The sequence below is a fragment of the Acinonyx jubatus genome, chromosome C1 (assembly GCF_027475565.1).
Source record: "Acinonyx jubatus isolate Ajub_Pintada_27869175 chromosome C1, VMU_Ajub_asm_v1.0, whole genome shotgun sequence".
Classification (NCBI taxonomy): Eukaryota; Metazoa; Chordata; class Mammalia; order Carnivora; family Felidae; genus Acinonyx; species Acinonyx jubatus.
Window position 1 is genome coordinate 174624721 of NC_069381.1, and position 17675 is coordinate 174642395.

Below are 17675 nucleotides of genomic sequence, written 5' to 3' on the forward strand. Positions count from 1 at the left end.
TCCGAGTTAAGGAAATCAGCCTCATTCTATGAAATTTGCTTTTTTTTTTTTTCTTTCACTTAATAAAAGCATCTTTTAAAATTCACTTGATTCTCAGGACACCTGGCTCAGTCAGTTAAGCGGCCAACTTTTCTCAGGTCATGATCTCACAGTTCGTGGGTTCAAACCCCACATCGAGCTCTTTGCTGACTACTCAGAGCCTAGAGCCTGCTTTGGATTCTGTGTCTCCCTCTCTCTCTACCCCTACCCCCTACCCCACTTCTCTCTCTCTCTCAAAAATAAATAAAGCATAAAAATGTTTTTAAATTCACTTGATTCTCTCAAAATCTTCACAAGATGTCTATTCTATGTTTGCTTGAGTGCAGATGGGGACCTGAATTCTAACATGGTGAATGTTATCATGAGTGCGATACACACACATAGATGGAAGAATCTAAGGAATCTTTTCTGCTGAAAGAGTCCAGAATGTTGAGATCACATGCCCAGTTCTCAGAATGAACTGCGGTGCACCTGTTTGGTGACTTGTTAAAGGTCCCACCTCCCCCAGGTGACAGAGCCAGGGCGAGACTGTCTCCCTGGTCTAGTGCTGTCTCTCCTGCACCGCTTTCCTTCTCCACTAGGGAAGGTTTGTGTTACTTCCCCAAACCAAGCAACCAACCAAACAACACCTGTTGACTATTAGTGGTTAGAGACAATTCAGGAAACATGAATGTGAGTCCTGCTGTGCACCTACCATTTATTTACTGCCACCAACAAGCCACCTTTTATCTTGTATCCAAAGCTGCATTTCCCTCATCCAGAGAAGTGCACTTTGCGGTTCAAAGCCAAGTGCTACAGATCAAAGGACTCGGGGTCAAAAGCCCTCCTTTTCATAAGTGGTTCATCTTCAGGTAATGAGACTTTTAAGCAAGTCATGAAAGCTTTTTGACCTTCAGTTTCCCATTTGTAAAAGGTAAATCATAAGGGATGCTCTCCAAATTGCAGGACTGTGGTGGGATCATGGCATGTAAAAAACCATAAAGGTGCTCTAAAATGGTCCGTCTTTTATAAGGTGCATATACTACCTCAGCTGGTTCCATGAGTGCCCTGAGAACCCATGAAGCTACTCTTACAATGTTTAAGTTATTGCTACGAGTTACTGAGGAAAAAACATCTTGTAGTCTGCAACTTATCTTTTCCATTTAAGAACATGCTTTACTTATTTGTTACAGTCCTACTTAAAAAAAATCAAGGAGGTTTTAAAAAATAATAATAAAGGGGCTTTTTTATTTGAGCACTTAGGAGATACCGCCATGCAGCAAAAGAATACTGAATAAGGTTCAGGACCCCAGGATTCCAGCTGTTGGCTCTGCCACTGTCTTTATATGTCATTTATAGGGTCTTTGCCATGCTGTAATTTCCTCATCTGTAAAAAGAGGCTGGGCTTTCACTGGTTTCTGGTAGCAGGTGCCTTTTGATAATCCAATGAAGTCTACTGATCCCCTCCTCCTAATGTACACAGGCCTCAACTTTTGCATAAACTTCAGTGGACTCACTGCCTCATCTAATGCATAATGGACTCCAGGTAAACAAGTCCTAACCTCACTGATCTCTTCTAGCTTTAATCATCTAAGAAATCTATAACTTTATCAATTTTGAACAAAGATGGCATTCCATTTCCAGTTAGCTATTTTATTCATTAGAGTTCAACCTGAATCCTACACAGAGTAAGAGATTTCTGGCACTAGATCACTCCACAAATAGTTGAAATTTGTGAGGAAAAATATCTGATGGCCTCATTATTTTCTTTTAATTTTTTAATGTTTTTTTTTTTAATTTCTTCTTGAGAGAGAAAGAGAGAGAGGGGGAGAGGGGCAGAGAGAGAGAGGCAGGGAGACAGAATCCGAAGCGGGCTCCAAGCTCTGAGCTGTCAGTACTGACCCTGATGCGGGGCTCGAACTCACAAACTGTAAGATCATGACCTGAGCCAAAGTCAGAGGCTTAACCGACTGAGCCACCCAGGTGCCCCAGCCTCAACATTATTTAGAATGAGAACTCCTGAATCTATTATCTCATACCTTAAGCATATGTGACTTCCGGCTCTCACATCTAGGCCTTCAACTAAAATAAAACGGCATTTGGTAAAACAAATTCTTAAATCTCTGTTCATATTGAAAAGCAAATTCAAGAAATTGAAATACCCCCACTCTGCTTGAAAAAATACTTGGGAAGGGAAAAAATAAACTTGGATTATGTTCTTTTTATTTGCTATTCACTGTATTGAGAATCAGGAGAATGGGTGTCAGGCTACATACTCTATCTTATATAATGACTAGCCCCTACAGTGAGCTCTTTATTGAATGCAGCAGAGCCCATTGGAATCAGGTTAAGTGCACAGGAAAGTTTTTTGGAAGAATACAAGGATATCTCAAGGAACCCAGGACAGGAAGTCAGGGCAGCTTCAGGAAGAACTGGAGCCCAAGATTTGGGAATTTAGAAGCGGAAGTTGTTTTCTCTTGCTGTATCACAGAAGCTGAATGCTTCCCAGTTTCCTCTTCCCTCCGCACGTCTGTCAGACCAGCAGTCTGCTTCAGGATGCTCATGTCTGCCTGGCTCAGCCTGACAGTGACTTTCTGTCCAGATATCAACCAGGACTGATGAGAGTCTTGAAAGCCCAATTCCAAATTCTCTGCTGAGAGAATTTGATTGTTCCAACTCAAGGCACAAACACATTCCAGTGAGCCGTGAGAAGTTAGGTCACATCACTGCCTGCTTAGAAGGAGCCATGGGACCAAAATTCCCAAGAAGGGGGCTTGCCCAGATTCCCTAAAAAGAGTCAGACAGAGTGAAAACAATAGGGAAAGCAAACAACTTTCATCCCTAGGATATGGCAGACTTCAAAGCAAGGTAAGGTAAGGGCACCTGGGTGGCTCAGTCAGTTAAGCTACTGACTCTTGATTTTGGTTCAGGTCACGATCTCACAGTTCTTGAGTTTGAGCCCTGTGTTGGGCTTTGTGCTGACAGCATGGAGCCTGCTTGGGATTCTCTACCCCCCCCCCCGCCCCTCCTCCACTCATTCTCTCTCTCTCTCTCTCTCTCTCTCTCTCTCTCTCTATCAATCAATAAACATTAAAAATTTTTTTTTTTCCATGATCAAGCAGTATTCATTCCTGGACTGCAGGGCTGGTTCAACAAAACATTTGCAAATCAATCAATGTGATATATCACATTAATAAAAGAAAAGATAAGAACCATATGATCCTGTCAATCAATGCAGAAAAAGCACTTGACAAAATTCAGCATCTTTCTTAATAAAAACCCTCGAGAAAGTTGGGATAGAAGGAACATACTTAAACATCATAAAAGCCATTTATGAAAAGCCCACAGGTAACATCATCCTCAATGGGGAAAAACTGAGAGCTTTTTCCCTGAGATCAGGAACACAACAGGGATGTCCACTCTCACCACTATTGTTTAACATAGTGTTGGAAGTGCTAGCATCAGCAATCAGACAACAAAAGGAAATCAAAGGCATCAAAATTGGCAAAGATGAAGTTAAGCTTTCACTTTTTGCAGATGACATGATATTATACATGGAAAATCTGATACACTCCACCAAAAGTTTGCTAGTACTGATACATGAATTCAGCAAAGTCACAGGATACAAAATCAATGTACAGAAATCAGTTGCATTCTTATACACTAATAATGAAGCAACAGAAAGACAAATAAAGAAACTGATCCCATTCACAATTGCACCAAGAAGCATAAAATACCTAGGAATAAACCTAACCAAAGATGTAAAAGATCTGTATGCTGAAAACTATAGAAAGATTATGAAGGAAATTGAAGAAGATATAAAGAAATGGAAAAAAATTCCATGCTCATGGATTGGAAGAATAAATATTGTTAAAATGTCAATACTACCCAAAGCTATCTACACATTCAATGCAATCCCAATCAAAATTGCGCCAGCATTCTTCTCGAAGCTAAAACAAGCAATCCTAAAATTTGTATGGAACCACAAAAGACCCTGAATAGCCAAAGTAATTTTGAAGAAGAAGACCAAAGCGGGAAGCATCACAATCCCAGACTTTAGCCTCTACTACAAAGCTGTAGTCATCAAGACAGCATGGTATTGGCACAAAAACAGACACATAGACCAAAGGAATAGAATAGAAACCCCAGAATGAGACCCACAAAAGTAGGCCAACTAATCTTTGACAAAGCAGGAAAGAATATCCAATGGAAAAAAGACAGTCTCTTTAACAAATGGTGCTGGGAGAACTGGACAGCAACATGCAGAAGGATGAAACTAGACCACTTTCTTACACCATTCACAAAAATAAACTCAAAATGGATGAAGGACCTGAATGTGAGACAGGAAACCATTGAAACCCTAGAGGAGAAAGCAGGAAAAAACCTCTCTGATCTCAGCCGCAGCAATTGCTTACTTGACACATCCCCAAAGACAAGGGAATTAAAAGCAAAAATGAACTATTGGGACCTCATGAAGATAAAAAGCTTCTGCGCTGCAAAGGAAACAATCAATAAAACTAAAAGGCAACCAACAGAATGGGAAAAGATATTTGCAAATGACATATCAGACAAAGGGCTAGTATCCAAAATCTATAAAGAGCTCACCAAACTCCACACCTGAAAAACAAATAATCCAGTGAAGAAATGGGCAGCAAACATGAATAGACACTTCTTTAAGAAGACATCCAGATGGCCAACAGGCACATGAAAAGATGCTCAACATCACTCCTCATCAGGGAAATACAAATCAAAACCACACTCAGATACCACCTCACGCCAGTCAGAGTGGCTAAAATGAACAAATCAGGAGACTATAGATGCTGGCCAGGATGTGGAGAAACGGGAACCCTCTTGCACTGTTGGTGGGTATGAAAACTGGTACAGCCGCTCTGGAAAACAGTGTGGAGGTTCCTCAAAAAATTAAAAATAGACCTACCCTATGACCCAGCAATAGCACTGCTAGGAATTTACTCAAGGGATACAGGAGCACTGATGCATAGGGGCACTTGTACCCCAATGTTTATAGCAGCACTCTCAACAATAGCCAAATTATGGAAAGAGCCTAAATGTCCATCAACTGACGAATGGATAAAGAAATTGTGGTTTATATACACAATGGAGTACTACATGGCAATGAGAAAGAATGAAATATGGCCTTTTGTAGCAACGTGGATGGAACTGGAGAGTATTATGCTAAGTGAAATAAGCCATACAGCAAAAGACAGATACCATATGTTTTCACTCTTATGTGGATCCTGAGAAACTTAACAGAAGACCATGAGGGAAGGGAAGAAAAAAAAAAAGGTTAGAGAGGGAGGGAGCCAAAACCTAAGAGACCCTTAAAAACTGAGAACAAACTGAGGGTTGATGGGGGTGGGAGGGAGGAGAGGGTGGGTTATGGTTATTGAGGAGGGTACCTGTTGGGATGAGCACTGGGTGTTGTATAGAAACCAATTTGACAATAAATTTCATATTTAAATAAATAAATAATAAATAAAATAAAACATTTATTTGATGAGAGGTAAAAGGATTAAATGAGACAATGCACACACAAAAATAAATAAAAATAATAAAATAAAATAAAATAAAATAAAATAAATATTTTAAAGCAAGGCAAGGTAATCAACAGTATCCAGAGCATCCTGTAGTAGCTGAGGACAGAACACTGATGCTTGTTCCCAAGGTCCAGTCTCTTCTTGATACTACTCCTCAACACTCAGAAGAAGCCTTTGTCTAGAGAAGATATCTATAGCCCAGCAACTCCCAGTTACCATGGGAAGCGAGTATATTATCTGGTCCATAGCTCTTTCCAGATGTGTACCAACAGGTAGGATTGTATGTTGGCAACCACATTCTGAAATCCTTATCAAGAAAATTTTAACTACAGAGTTACAATAAATAATACAGATTTTCATAATATAAGTTTTGGACCATTTAACCACCTATTTATTAATCTCTATAGTGTCTTTTCAAGACAGTTGGGAAAGTGTAGATTAGCCTTGAAACTATGAAACTGTATTCCTTAGCACCATTTTGGTTAGCTAAATATATAAGTTCACCTGAGCTAGCTACAGAAAGATGAGAAATTGATTTTAAAAATGCAGTGATATTTAAGGATATGAGGATAAAAGGGTTCTAGCTGGGCAGAAACCAGGAAGCTAAAAAGTATTAGGAATCCCCATCATCCTCCCCCCATGATTCCCCCACGGTTTTCTCTGGTTCTTTTTGAGAGTCTAATTCATTATTTTCCCTGACAACCGGCTTTTACCTGCTTCTAATTCATAAGGTGGACTATGACCACTAACAACAGTGAGTTTATCCACTTACTGAGGTGATTTCTTGAAATATGAATTTGTGTGTATGTTTTGTTTTGTACTTCCTTCTGCCTCCCACCCCCCAGAGCCATCTACATTGACTAAAAGAGAATTAGGAAGGTTCCAGACAGTATGTAAAGATAATAAAACAGTCAATGCTTAATGCTTTCTTTCTTTCTTTTTTAATTTAAAAAAGGGGCTTTTTTGTAAGAGTCTTTCAGAAACAATAGTTTTGGAAACCAAAGCTTTTCTTCTTTTTTTAAAGAGCAGCTTAAGGTTCACAGCAAAATTAAGGGGAACTTAACAGAGATTTCCCACACATGCATAGAAGCCAAAGCTTTTGATCTGAATGAGGTAGGTTTTGTTGAAGGGGGAAAAGGATTGTGAGAATTGGAAGGAAAAGCCTCAAAGGAAGCAGGGCAGAGAATTTATGTGCTAATAATAATACATTGGAAAGAGGCTGCAAGAAACTCCTGACTGTAACCACCCCTTCCCCAGGGAGAAGGGAGGTGAGGTCAGCAGAGCCTGGGATAAGGGACCAGGACCTCTGAGGAACCATGTGGATGGAGGCAGAGTTGGTCTAGAGAGATGATGAGTACCTTACACCAGGGCTGGGAGCCACATGGGGTGGGGGGTGGGGGGGGGCAGCTGGCCTGCAGATCATGGGCCACTACTGGAATGAGCCCACACTTGCCCTGATCCTTTGTGCCAAGGAGCCACAAGTAGCTGGGCATTTTGCTTTGCTACCTGTAGAGGCCCTTCCACTGACAAAAGTGAGCACATCACATCACCTGGGCCCATCCAGCAGAAGGGGCCCTCCTGGACTCAGGAATTCGAGGACCTCCATCTGATCTCCCCACACTGATAATCGGCCTTTTCAACAGAGCAGGATATTCCTAAGGTTTCCAAAGGAGAAGGTGGGTGACCTCAAAGGGCGGTAGTGGTAGTGGGGAAAGGATGCCACTGCCCCTGTACTTGGCTATTTCTGAACAGTGGGGAACTTGACCTTGTCACAGAGTCACATAGATTGCTGCTCTCTATCTCCAAGTCCAGTTCTAAATTGTCAGGGAAGGGATTCTAAATGGCTTTGTCTGGGTCAAGTATACACACCTGTTTAACCAACTGTGGAAAGAGAAGTAGAGATTCATCTACTTTAGGTGGTGGGGATATTTTATGGTGATGTCACAGACTGGGCATATATTCCAGGGTGCTTTCATATGAAACTCTTTCCACAGTTATACTTCATAGCATCAGATCATCACATATATGTTAGTTAGCTCTCAGACTTATAAAATTTAATGAACTATTATGTAATCTTGGATCCAATATTTCTGTGCCCCAGATTTTTCCACTTAAAACCACAAAGACATTAGCAAAAGTATCTCAAAATTTCTTGTCTTTATTTAAGATTCTAGGATTCTCTTTATCTCACCATTATCTGTAGATGGCTACAGGCTGATCATTCAGAGAGCCAGTACTGAAAAATTAAATTCTGTGCTCAAATAACCAATACCTTCTATACATGCAAACACATTACCTACCTGCTGTACAGCACGGCACTACCCGGTCATACTGCCCACTCTCACCACCCACACACACATTCATATGTCAGAGGTTGCTTGTTTCCACTCTTCAGGATTAAAGTCCTTGTCTTGGAACTGTGAGAGGAGAGAGGGCTTTTGTGGGACAGATGGGCTGAGGTGGAGAGAGAAGGCTGGAAAGGGCAGAGTGAAGTGTCTCCTCCAAATCCCTTGGTCCGATTTGGCACCCTCTGTGCCGTGAGGGCCTGGAGGCTGGAATTGAGTGAGTTAGTCAAGAAGACTCCATGAGATTTTGAGTACAAGCAGAGCGGCTCCAGAATCCCAGGTGACATGTGTGGTTGGAGTGTGGCTGAGACTTCCCTAAAGACTGGCAGCTGTGGGAGCAGACCCTACCTGGACAAAGCCCTGGACAAAGACTCTGGAGATGTCAGAGGCTGGTGAGCTGTCTCCCTGCAGCCTTATAAGGAGTAGATGTCATGAAGCTGGAGCTGAAGTAAAAGAAGAAGAAAGCAAGCCCAAAGTACATGTCAAGCAGGGTGCTGGCATGGTTTGGGGAATCTGCTTACTTAGGACCCACTTTACCTGAGACCCAACGTGCTGCACTGACTCAAATAGACACGAAAGACCTTTAAGAGCCACAAAACTTTGTTTCCAGATGTTATGGGGTAAATTATGTCCCTAAAAATTCATAGTTGAAGCTTATTTACTTATTTATTTTGAGAGACAGAGAGAGGGCGCATGTGAGCAAGGGGCAGAGAGAGAGAGAATCCCACAAGAGGCAGAGACAGAGAGGGAGAGAAGTGGGGCTTACCCAAAGCGGGGCTTGAACTCATGAACCATGAGATCATAATCTAAGCTGAAGTTGGATGCTTAACCACCGAGTCACCCAGATGCTCTCACATGTTGAAGTTTTAACTCCCCAGTACTTCAGAATGTAGCCATATTTGAAGCCAGGATCTTTAAAGAGGTAATTAAATTAAAATGAAGTCTTCTGGTGGACCCTCCTCTAATATGATTGGTCTCCTTATAGAATGAGGAAATTTAGGCACAGACGCATACAGAGAGGGAAGATGATGTGAAGAGACAGGGCGAGGATGGTCATCTACAAGAGGAGGACAGAGGCTGGAACAGATCCTTCCCTCATCACCCTCAGAGGGAACCAACTCTGCCAACACCTTGATCTTGGACTTTTAGCCTCTCGAATTGTAAGAAAATAAACTTCTGTTGTTTAAGCCACTGGGTTTGTGGTACTTTGTTACAGCAGCCCTAGAAAACTAATACTAGGTCATTGTTTTCTGAAGGAAATTTCTTGATTTCTGCCCTTTATAAACCTCCTAATAAAACAGACTAAAGATTTATTGAATTATAACTGTGTGTGTGTGTGTGTGTGTGTGTGTGTGTGTGTGTATGTGTGTGTGTGTGTTTTAAGAACAGGGAGAAGACATTAGTATTATCCACGTAAAGCTAAACATGTCACAACAGAACAGAAAAAAGAGCTACACCTTCAGCCTAGCTAGTGACTGATGGCATCACAAATAGCAAAATGGCCAGTTTCAAGTGATTTCATAATAATGTTCTCTGATAGAAACCAACTAGCTGTTTAATTATTGAGTCCTACAGGATTTCCCACAAAAGGATTATTTTAAACTCAGAGCAGCCTTGAAAGGTGCTTGTTGACCATCCCGGGACTCCAGTCTATAGGAATTCACATGGACACACCAGAACAAACTGAGAATATGGTGATGGTTAATGGTATTAATAGGCTAATTGTAAGTTGTTCTGCTCCTTTGGTGTTCTCGAGCAGAAACATCAAACAATCTCTGGTGCGTATCTTGCAACATACAAATGCCAATTGCATACTGCAATTTCAAGTTGTATACCAAACATGAGATCAGCTGACAGTTTCCTGAAGTCTCACCAAATACGGCAAAGCATGACGCTATTTACTGGAAACAAGTGATTTGTTTTATTGCCTACATTTTGAACACTTAATATAAAGATACCCAGGCAGTGTCCTATTTCAAAAAAACTTCAAAATAAAACCAGAAAGAAAGAAAAACAGACAGTGGGACAGAGAGAGAACTACAGATAAGTGGGATCTTCTGGCCAAATTGTTTTACTCTTGATTTTGGGCTACAGGAAAAAAAAAATCCCTAAATGAAGGTGCCTTTCTTTTGTTTCTCTAAAAGTTTCTTGTACAGAATACATTTCATTTTCCAATTGTGATATGAAAAAATTAAATAGAACAATGTTGGATGTCTGCTGGGTCAGAAAATTACTTTAATATTCTATAACTACTAATTGAAACCGGAATAGTATTCTTTTCCAAATGAAGCAAATTACAGTGGGCCTGGCAAAATAAATTTGATTGATATTATGACAGTAGCGACTGAAAACTGAAAATGTTATGCTACATTCAGGTCATGTAATAAATCAATTCTTTTGAATACAAAGAAGCTTTTGCTAGTAAAATATCCATTTATCTCCAGCCCTATTAAAAATATATGCGTAACAATACTTAAATTACATTGGCTTGAATTTATATCTTTGTTAAGTTCTGCCTATATTATCTTCCCTATGTACTTAGAAGAACTTTGTGATTAGGGAAAAAACTGATTCTTTCTCCGCTCTAATCACCTGATTCAAATATTTTTGGCTCATCAACTTCCATAAAATGAGCTATTTTCCCCCAAATATGCTCAGGAAAAATCTGAAGGGGAAACCAAAGAAAGGGTGACTTACCCTTACTCCTGGTAGGTGCCAAGATTTTTCTCTTCACTTAAATTTGAAACCTGAGTCATTTTTGAAACTTATCTTTCTTTATCCTTTATATTCAGTCAAATACCAAGTCCTGTTAATTCTTCATTTGTATTTTCTCACACAAATATGCATTTTTTTCCTAGTCTTATTGTCACCTTTTTAGTTCAGTCCCTTTTCATCTCATGCAATTTCAACCTCTATTTCTTCTATCCTCCAACCCATTCTTTATATTGTTCCCAGAATAATTCCCCCTCAACACTACTTTTCTCATTCATTGCCTTGCTAAATTTAGAAAACACATCACAACAAACAATTTCAATGACTCTCCAATGCTAATAGAACAAAATCAAAATTCCTTAGATAAGCATTTTGTTAGGCTAATTCAGTACCATTAAAAGTTTACTCTGTAGTTAAATGCCAGTGACCCTGGCTCACTGAAAAAAGCAAAGTAAGGGCTTTGGCTCAGATGACCCTCCTACCTGGCACTTCAAACCTTTGTCCTGTGTCTCATCATCAGATTTCTCATTGCCCGGTCCCTTCAGACGGATAGTGAGCTGGGATTCCTGCTTGGCTTTGGATTCAGCTTCTTCCCAATAGGGGCTTCTGAGATGCAGCTCTATATGGTGCAGCCAATGATAGCCTCTGACAAATTTGACTCAGCTGGGGAGCAACACTCTAGCATTCACCAGCTGGAAATGGGAGATCAGATAGCCTTTAACGCTCTCTTCAATATGGCCTCTACATATATTTTTTGCCTTTCCTCCCTATCTAAATGATTTATTTCAGCAAAGAGTCCCCTTATGGTACCCTAAATCTCTACTCACCTATCTTAAGCCCCCAACTATGACAGCCCAAAGGAAAATTTTGTATCAGAATCCCTATTATTCATCACCAGAGAATGATGAGGTCCCTCCTATTTGTTTTTTAGGATGGTTTCTACTAACATATGGATACAATCTGGGAATCCAGTATGACCATCTCTCTGCTTCATCATGTTGTTTCTGTAGACAATAGGTCTCCTCATCATTGCCATTAACCACGTATGACTGGGTCTAGTAATCCACTTGAGGGCAGAGTCCCCTCCAGCTCTGTCTCTGTCTGACCTCTTGGTTTGCCATTCTCTACCTGATGAAATAGAGAGCCTCAGTGAAATGTTTTGTTGTTGCTGTTATTGTTGCTTTCCCCCATGAGGGTGTCAGATCCCAGGTTACAGGGCAGTGTGAGAAAAACACTGGTTATGTTTCTATCCAAGGTATCCCTTTGTTCCATCTTAAGAAAGGCCCTTTCCAGGGTACCTGGGTAACTCAGTCGGTTGAGTGTCTGACTTTGGCTCAGGTCATGATTTTGTGGTTCGTGAGTTCAAGTCCCGCATCAGGCTCTGTGCTGACAGCTTGGAGCCAGGAGCCTGCTTCAGATTCTGTGTCTCCCTCTCTCTGCCCCTCCCCTGCTTGCGTTCTGTCTGTCTGTCTCTCTCTCTCAAAAGACAAATAAGCATTAAAAAAAATTAAAACAAAAAAGGCCCTTCCCAATTTGGTCTTTAAAGGAGAGATGTCTTCCATAGATCCATCTTCCTGTCCTTTCCTCCCTCCATCTTTCCCTACTCTTCATTAAGGGGTTTATCCTCTCTCTGAGGAAATTCCTTCCATAGAAGGAAGAGGAGGCACTGTCCAGAGAAACCATTTTGGTTCTTGAAAAGTTGAGGTCCTCAGGCTTTGATAAAGTGTTTTTTGGGGCACTGAGGCTGGTTCAGTCAGCTCTGGAGGGGAGGGACAGACACCAAGCCCCCGAATGAGGGTGAAAGTGGATGTTCTAACCCCAGTCTCATTTCCCCACTATGAGAACTGCAATCAGTTTCCCTTGCTGGTAGCCTAGCCAGTAATCACACCTCACCAAAGCAAGCATCTTAACATTGGTTAAGATAACACAATGTAAACTCACCTTGAAGAAAGGATATTTCTCCTATTTAAAAAAAAAAAAATTATTGTTTATTTATTTTTGAGAGACAGAGAGATAGAGCATGAGCGGTTGAGGAGCAGAGAGAGAGAGGGAGACACAGAATCCAAAGCAGGCTCCAGGCTCTGAGCTGTCAGCACAGAGCCTGACATGGGGCTCGAACTCACAGACTGTGAGATCATGACCCGAGCTGAAGTCAGATGCTTAACCCACTGAGCCACCCAGGCGCCCCAAGGTATTTCTCCTATTAGCATGGCTTTTTTTCTTACTCTTTTCAGAAAAAAATGGAACCCACTGTTTTTGTTGGCAAGAGACACTTGTTTCTTTACTGGACCCAACTTAAAGACTTGAGTCACCACATCAACTGTCTAAGAGAGGTGGCTCAGGCTTAGCTCAAATTCTTTGGACTCCAAGTTTCCCGTTGATAGACTTGAGACAATAAGGGGGATATTCTAGTTTATCCCATCTCTCACTATTATGGTGCTCATAGAGCAATTATATAACTTCTCCTTTACAGCTCATGTGTAGGAGATACATGTGGACTTTGTGGGATATACATAGATAGATGGCACAATCTGAATTCTAGGAGTGTAGAAGCTAACAAATGATGTAAGTTATGTCAGCAACTAGTCATGACATAAAAAATGAAATAACTGTGGGACCCAAGGAATTTTACAAAAATCCCCTACCCCTGGACGAGCAGAGCAAGACTAACTCCATTTTGTGCTACATCCACCATGTCATGTATAACCCCCACATGACCTACTTATTGCTTAAGACACTCCCCCACCCTAGTCAAGACGCTGAGCACACCCTTACTGGAAACCGGCTCATTTAGGAATGCGGAACCCCTAACCGCGAAAGAATGTAAACCCCGCCTTTTGCTCGCCAAACTCGCGCGCCAATTCTGACCAGAGCGATAGGCTAGTTCAAACAGTTACTATAGGGTAAATTGTAATTCAATTGGCCACCTGCGTGTGGACTGACATGAATGTGCAACTTTCTGTGTGTGTTACAACCTCATTGGCCACCGGCCCCCATAAAACTGCTACGCCTCTTAACCTAGGGGTCCAAGTCCCTGCTCCACTGTGTCGGGTATACTTGGGCCCAAGATCGAGCTTGTAAATAAACCCTCATGCGTTTGCATCGGTATCAGCTCCTTGGTGGTCTCTCGGATTCGAAATCGGGGGGCATTACATAACTAATAGGTTGCAAATGAGGATGGAGGGATGTTGATTTTAACTGGGGAGGGTTGATTTTGATCAGAAAAGATTTTTTTGGAAGTAGTGTCATTTAATGTCCTTCATATGAGCAGGGTTTTAACAGGTGAACAATGGCATTAAGGTACATGAAATAACATACACAGACCTAGAGTAATGGAGAATATGGCACTGTTGGGGGAACAGTACAGGTAAAGCAACAAAAATGCATTTTCAGTCTTGAGAAAAGAATATTCTCATCTCATTTTTTGTTGAGAAATAGAACTCTATGTTAATGAGAAGACTGGGTTGGAAAGACATGTATCAAATACTTGATAGGGCTGGGGAACTTTGCTTGGACATAGCATGCTTCCTTAAGGTCATCTGTAACTAGCAGAAATCCAGTCCTGCCACTTCTTATGCCTTGGAGGATCTTCTCTGTTGTTTCAGGCCTTTATCTCCCTATCAGTGCCATTAACCAATTTTGAATTCTAGTAATTCACAGAAAGGGTCAAAGTCTCTCTTTGTATTATATCACACTTGAAATACCTCTGAAAGTACATAATAGAAACATAGGTGACTTTATCATTAGAAAAGAAAAATCATTAAAGCAAACAATGTGCTAATATCACTTTAATATTTACCTTCTTATTCATGATGGTTACTATGTATTTTTGAAGATCCATAAAATTGATTTTCTACCTACTGGGGAATAAATGGACTATTTTAAACCAGAGGTTCACAAACAAATCCCCTGAGGTGCATGACAGCACATTTCCCTCCTGATAATCACCCACAATTAGGACAGATTCTTGCAGATACATAAATTAAAGCAATAAAGTGAGATAACTATAAATAGCACTGCTTATTCACACTGAAGGAATAGGGCTGAAAACTACAAATCCTTCCTCAAAATAACTTTGTTCTGTAGTTACAAGCATTGACAAGAATAGGTTATGGAATCTCCAGATGGAAGAAATCCTAGTCTTTTCTTCTGAACTACACTGGATCAAACCTTTCAAAGGGACAAGAATCTGTCTTGCCCTGATCAGCCCTATCAGTGAGTATCCACAGATGAGGGCAAAAATGACCTGAGAGTGCTAATGCGTGTTTCTTACTGGTGACACCTATACAGCATTCCTTTCGTAAGTACGTGAGACCTGGACAAAGGCCAGAAGGTCTCACATGCTATGGCAGTGCTCAGGGACAGAGTATCTCTTCTTATCCATGGTTGGGTTGGTTGAGAACTGTGTTCTGAAGAGGCTTCTGAGATACTAAATCTGAAATCAGGATACCAATTTGGAGGTCTGTGGGGAGACTGAGAGCCAAGGTATGGAAGCAAAATAGAACAAAGAGCCAAAATCAGGGATTCTGAAGGGCTTGGGGTGGACTGGGTCCCTTTAAAAGATTTGTTATGAGGTGAACCACACTTCCATTCATGGCTTTTTTTTTTTTTTAAACGTTTATTCACTTTTGAGCTGTCAGTACAGACCCCAATGTGGGACTTGAACTCATGGACCACGAGATGATGACCTGAGCTGAAGTCGAATGCTTAACCAACTGAGCCACCCAGGTACCCCCATTCCTGGGTATTGAGTACAGACACTATTTCTCCAGAGCAAGTTTTCTTAATGTGAACTGCAAGACAGACAATTGACTAAAGAACATGTTTTGCATAACAGAAATTTCTTACAATTATAATCAAGAACTAGCACCAAAATAAGAAAAATGAAATACTATGGTTCACACAGGCTAGGAATACATTGCTGCTTTGTGTGCCTGGCTGCTCATTTAACTGTGCTTTCTTTTGTAATCTCATACTAATTTTGTGTTTTGTTTGTAATAATAATGGAAGTGATAAGAATTGTGTATAAGAGAGTCTCTAGATCCTAACCCCATCTCCCATGGAGATAATTATGTTTACAACAAATTTTTTGATAATGTGCACTTTCCATAGGAGTACAATTTATGCACAAAGGTAGAATATATACTTTTGTTTACATTTCTTTGCTATAAATTTAATATTTATTTCAAAAATACAGAAAATGGCAAGAAGTGTATCTGGAAAGATGCACCCTCAAGGACTTTATAATCCAGTTTAGATAAGACCTGCCCATTTCTCCAGCTATTCAATCAGTTACAAAAAAAAAAAAAAAGTTAATTATGTTTTGGAATCATCAAGTCTTAGAGATGAAAACAAAGTCAGAAATCATCTGGTTCCAACTATCCTCTATTGTATGAAATATGAGAAATCATGAGTAAAGGAAATTCTGAGGCCACTGAAAGGTTGGGCAGGTATTGCCAGTATTGGGTAAGATTTGTGCCAGGAAATACCTCAGGGCATTTCAGAATGGGGGAGTCAGAATGCAGAGGAGCCTCCTTGCTTACTGAATTGAGTCTTTACTACACTGAAGACTTACATGTACTGAAGTTAGAATTCTCAGAAAAAAATATTTTCACCGACTTCATGAGTAAATGCCATTCCCTTCGATGATGTGTTTTGCAGCGTAAGTTATTGTATGTTCCTTTGAGAAGTGTCACTACAATTGTGATGGATTAAATCTTTGATGAAGTACAGTGTTCAATTCTGCATGGTACATGCTTTATAAAAGGGGGAATATTGGTAAAGTGTGCTAGAGGATTAAAAGAACATTAGATTTCTATCTCGGAAATGTTAAATATTTTTAAAAAATTTTTTAAAGTTGTATTTATTTTGAGAGAGAGAGAGAGCATGAGCAAGGGAGGGGCAGAGAGAGGGAGAGAGAGAGAATTCCAGGCAGGCTCTGAGCTGTCATCGAGGAGCCCAATGTGGGGCAAACTCACGAACCACGTTGATCTCAGTATCCTAACTGTAATGAACTATATTCAGGTGTTTTTTTGTACGAGGCAGTTGGTGCTTTTATATATTTTGTTTCAACAAATGCAACAGGCTTACAAGATAGAGATCACTTAGAGATGAAGACAGGGAAGTCCAGAGTGGGTATGCCCTGTAAAATATAGCAGATAGCGGCCAAGCAAGGGTTTCAACTGGATCTGACCTACTGCAAAGTTAAGAAAAAATTCTGGGAGAAATAGTTGTTTCTTCAACCTTTAGACTCATTCTAAGAGAAAATCTTTTAATTATTTTTTAAGCTCTCATCAGAGTCTTCAGGATCCTCAAAATTAAACCCTGGTGAACTAACCTAGTCGTTTCTTATAAATTGGAACTCAATATTCCCATTGTCTCAATATCACCCAGGGAGTATTTTATATAAAACCCTACAAAGATAGAACATATAAAAAAGAAATTTAACCTGTCTTCTTTTAAAAGGTAGCATTAATTTTATTAGTTTAATTTTCTGACATTTCAAAGCATGAATCAATTTTATTATAAATATACTCACATATTTTAAAAATACAGAAACTAGAAATGAAAGAAATCAATTCTAACTCCATCAGACTTAAAAAGGCAATTGCTTGCATGTTGTTGTGACTTTTAAATTTCATAGTTTTTTTTTCTTTTGCATATTTTAAAAAACCTAATATATATTATGAATACAGAATATCCCTTTTTCACCTCTAAACTTTAATATATAAGAATTGGTCATTTAATCTTGACTCTTCTGTCAAGGCAAATTAGACCAGAAAGAGTGGGTAGAAAGAAAAAGGACAAAAAGGATGGAAAAAATTTCCTTCAGCCCTTAATATGTTAAATTCTAATTAAAAAATTTTTTTGTTAACATTTATTTATTTTTGCGGGACAGAGCAGGAGCGGGGGAGGGGCAGAGAGAGAGGGAGACACAGAATCTGATGCAGGCTCCGGGCTTTGAGCTGTCAGCACTGAAACCAATGTGGGACTCAAACCCATGAACATGAGACCATGACCTGAGTCGAAGTTGGATACTTAACTT

The 17675-nt window shown here is 40.2% G+C and overlaps 1 protein-coding gene across 2 annotated transcripts in view; it reads right to left on the reverse strand.

The window, feature by feature from the left end:
• Nucleotides 1-6497: 6497 nt before the first annotated feature.
• Nucleotides 6498-17675, reverse strand: part of LOC106979711 (serine protease 58-like) — a 173638-nt gene continuing 162460 nt past the window's right edge. The window contains exons 7-8 of one of the 2 annotated variants that reach the window (XM_053215465.1): nucleotides 11578-11754; nucleotides 6498-11322 (exon numbers count right to left, since the gene is read on the reverse strand). In XM_053215465.1, coding sequence (XP_053071440.1) covers nucleotides 11316-11322; nucleotides 11578-11754 — 184 coding nt within the window. In that variant the 3' untranslated portion in view covers nucleotides 6498-11315. Of the gene's footprint in view, nucleotides 11755-17675 lie in introns of both variants that reach the window. The other variant, XM_053215466.1, reaches the window with a different exon arrangement.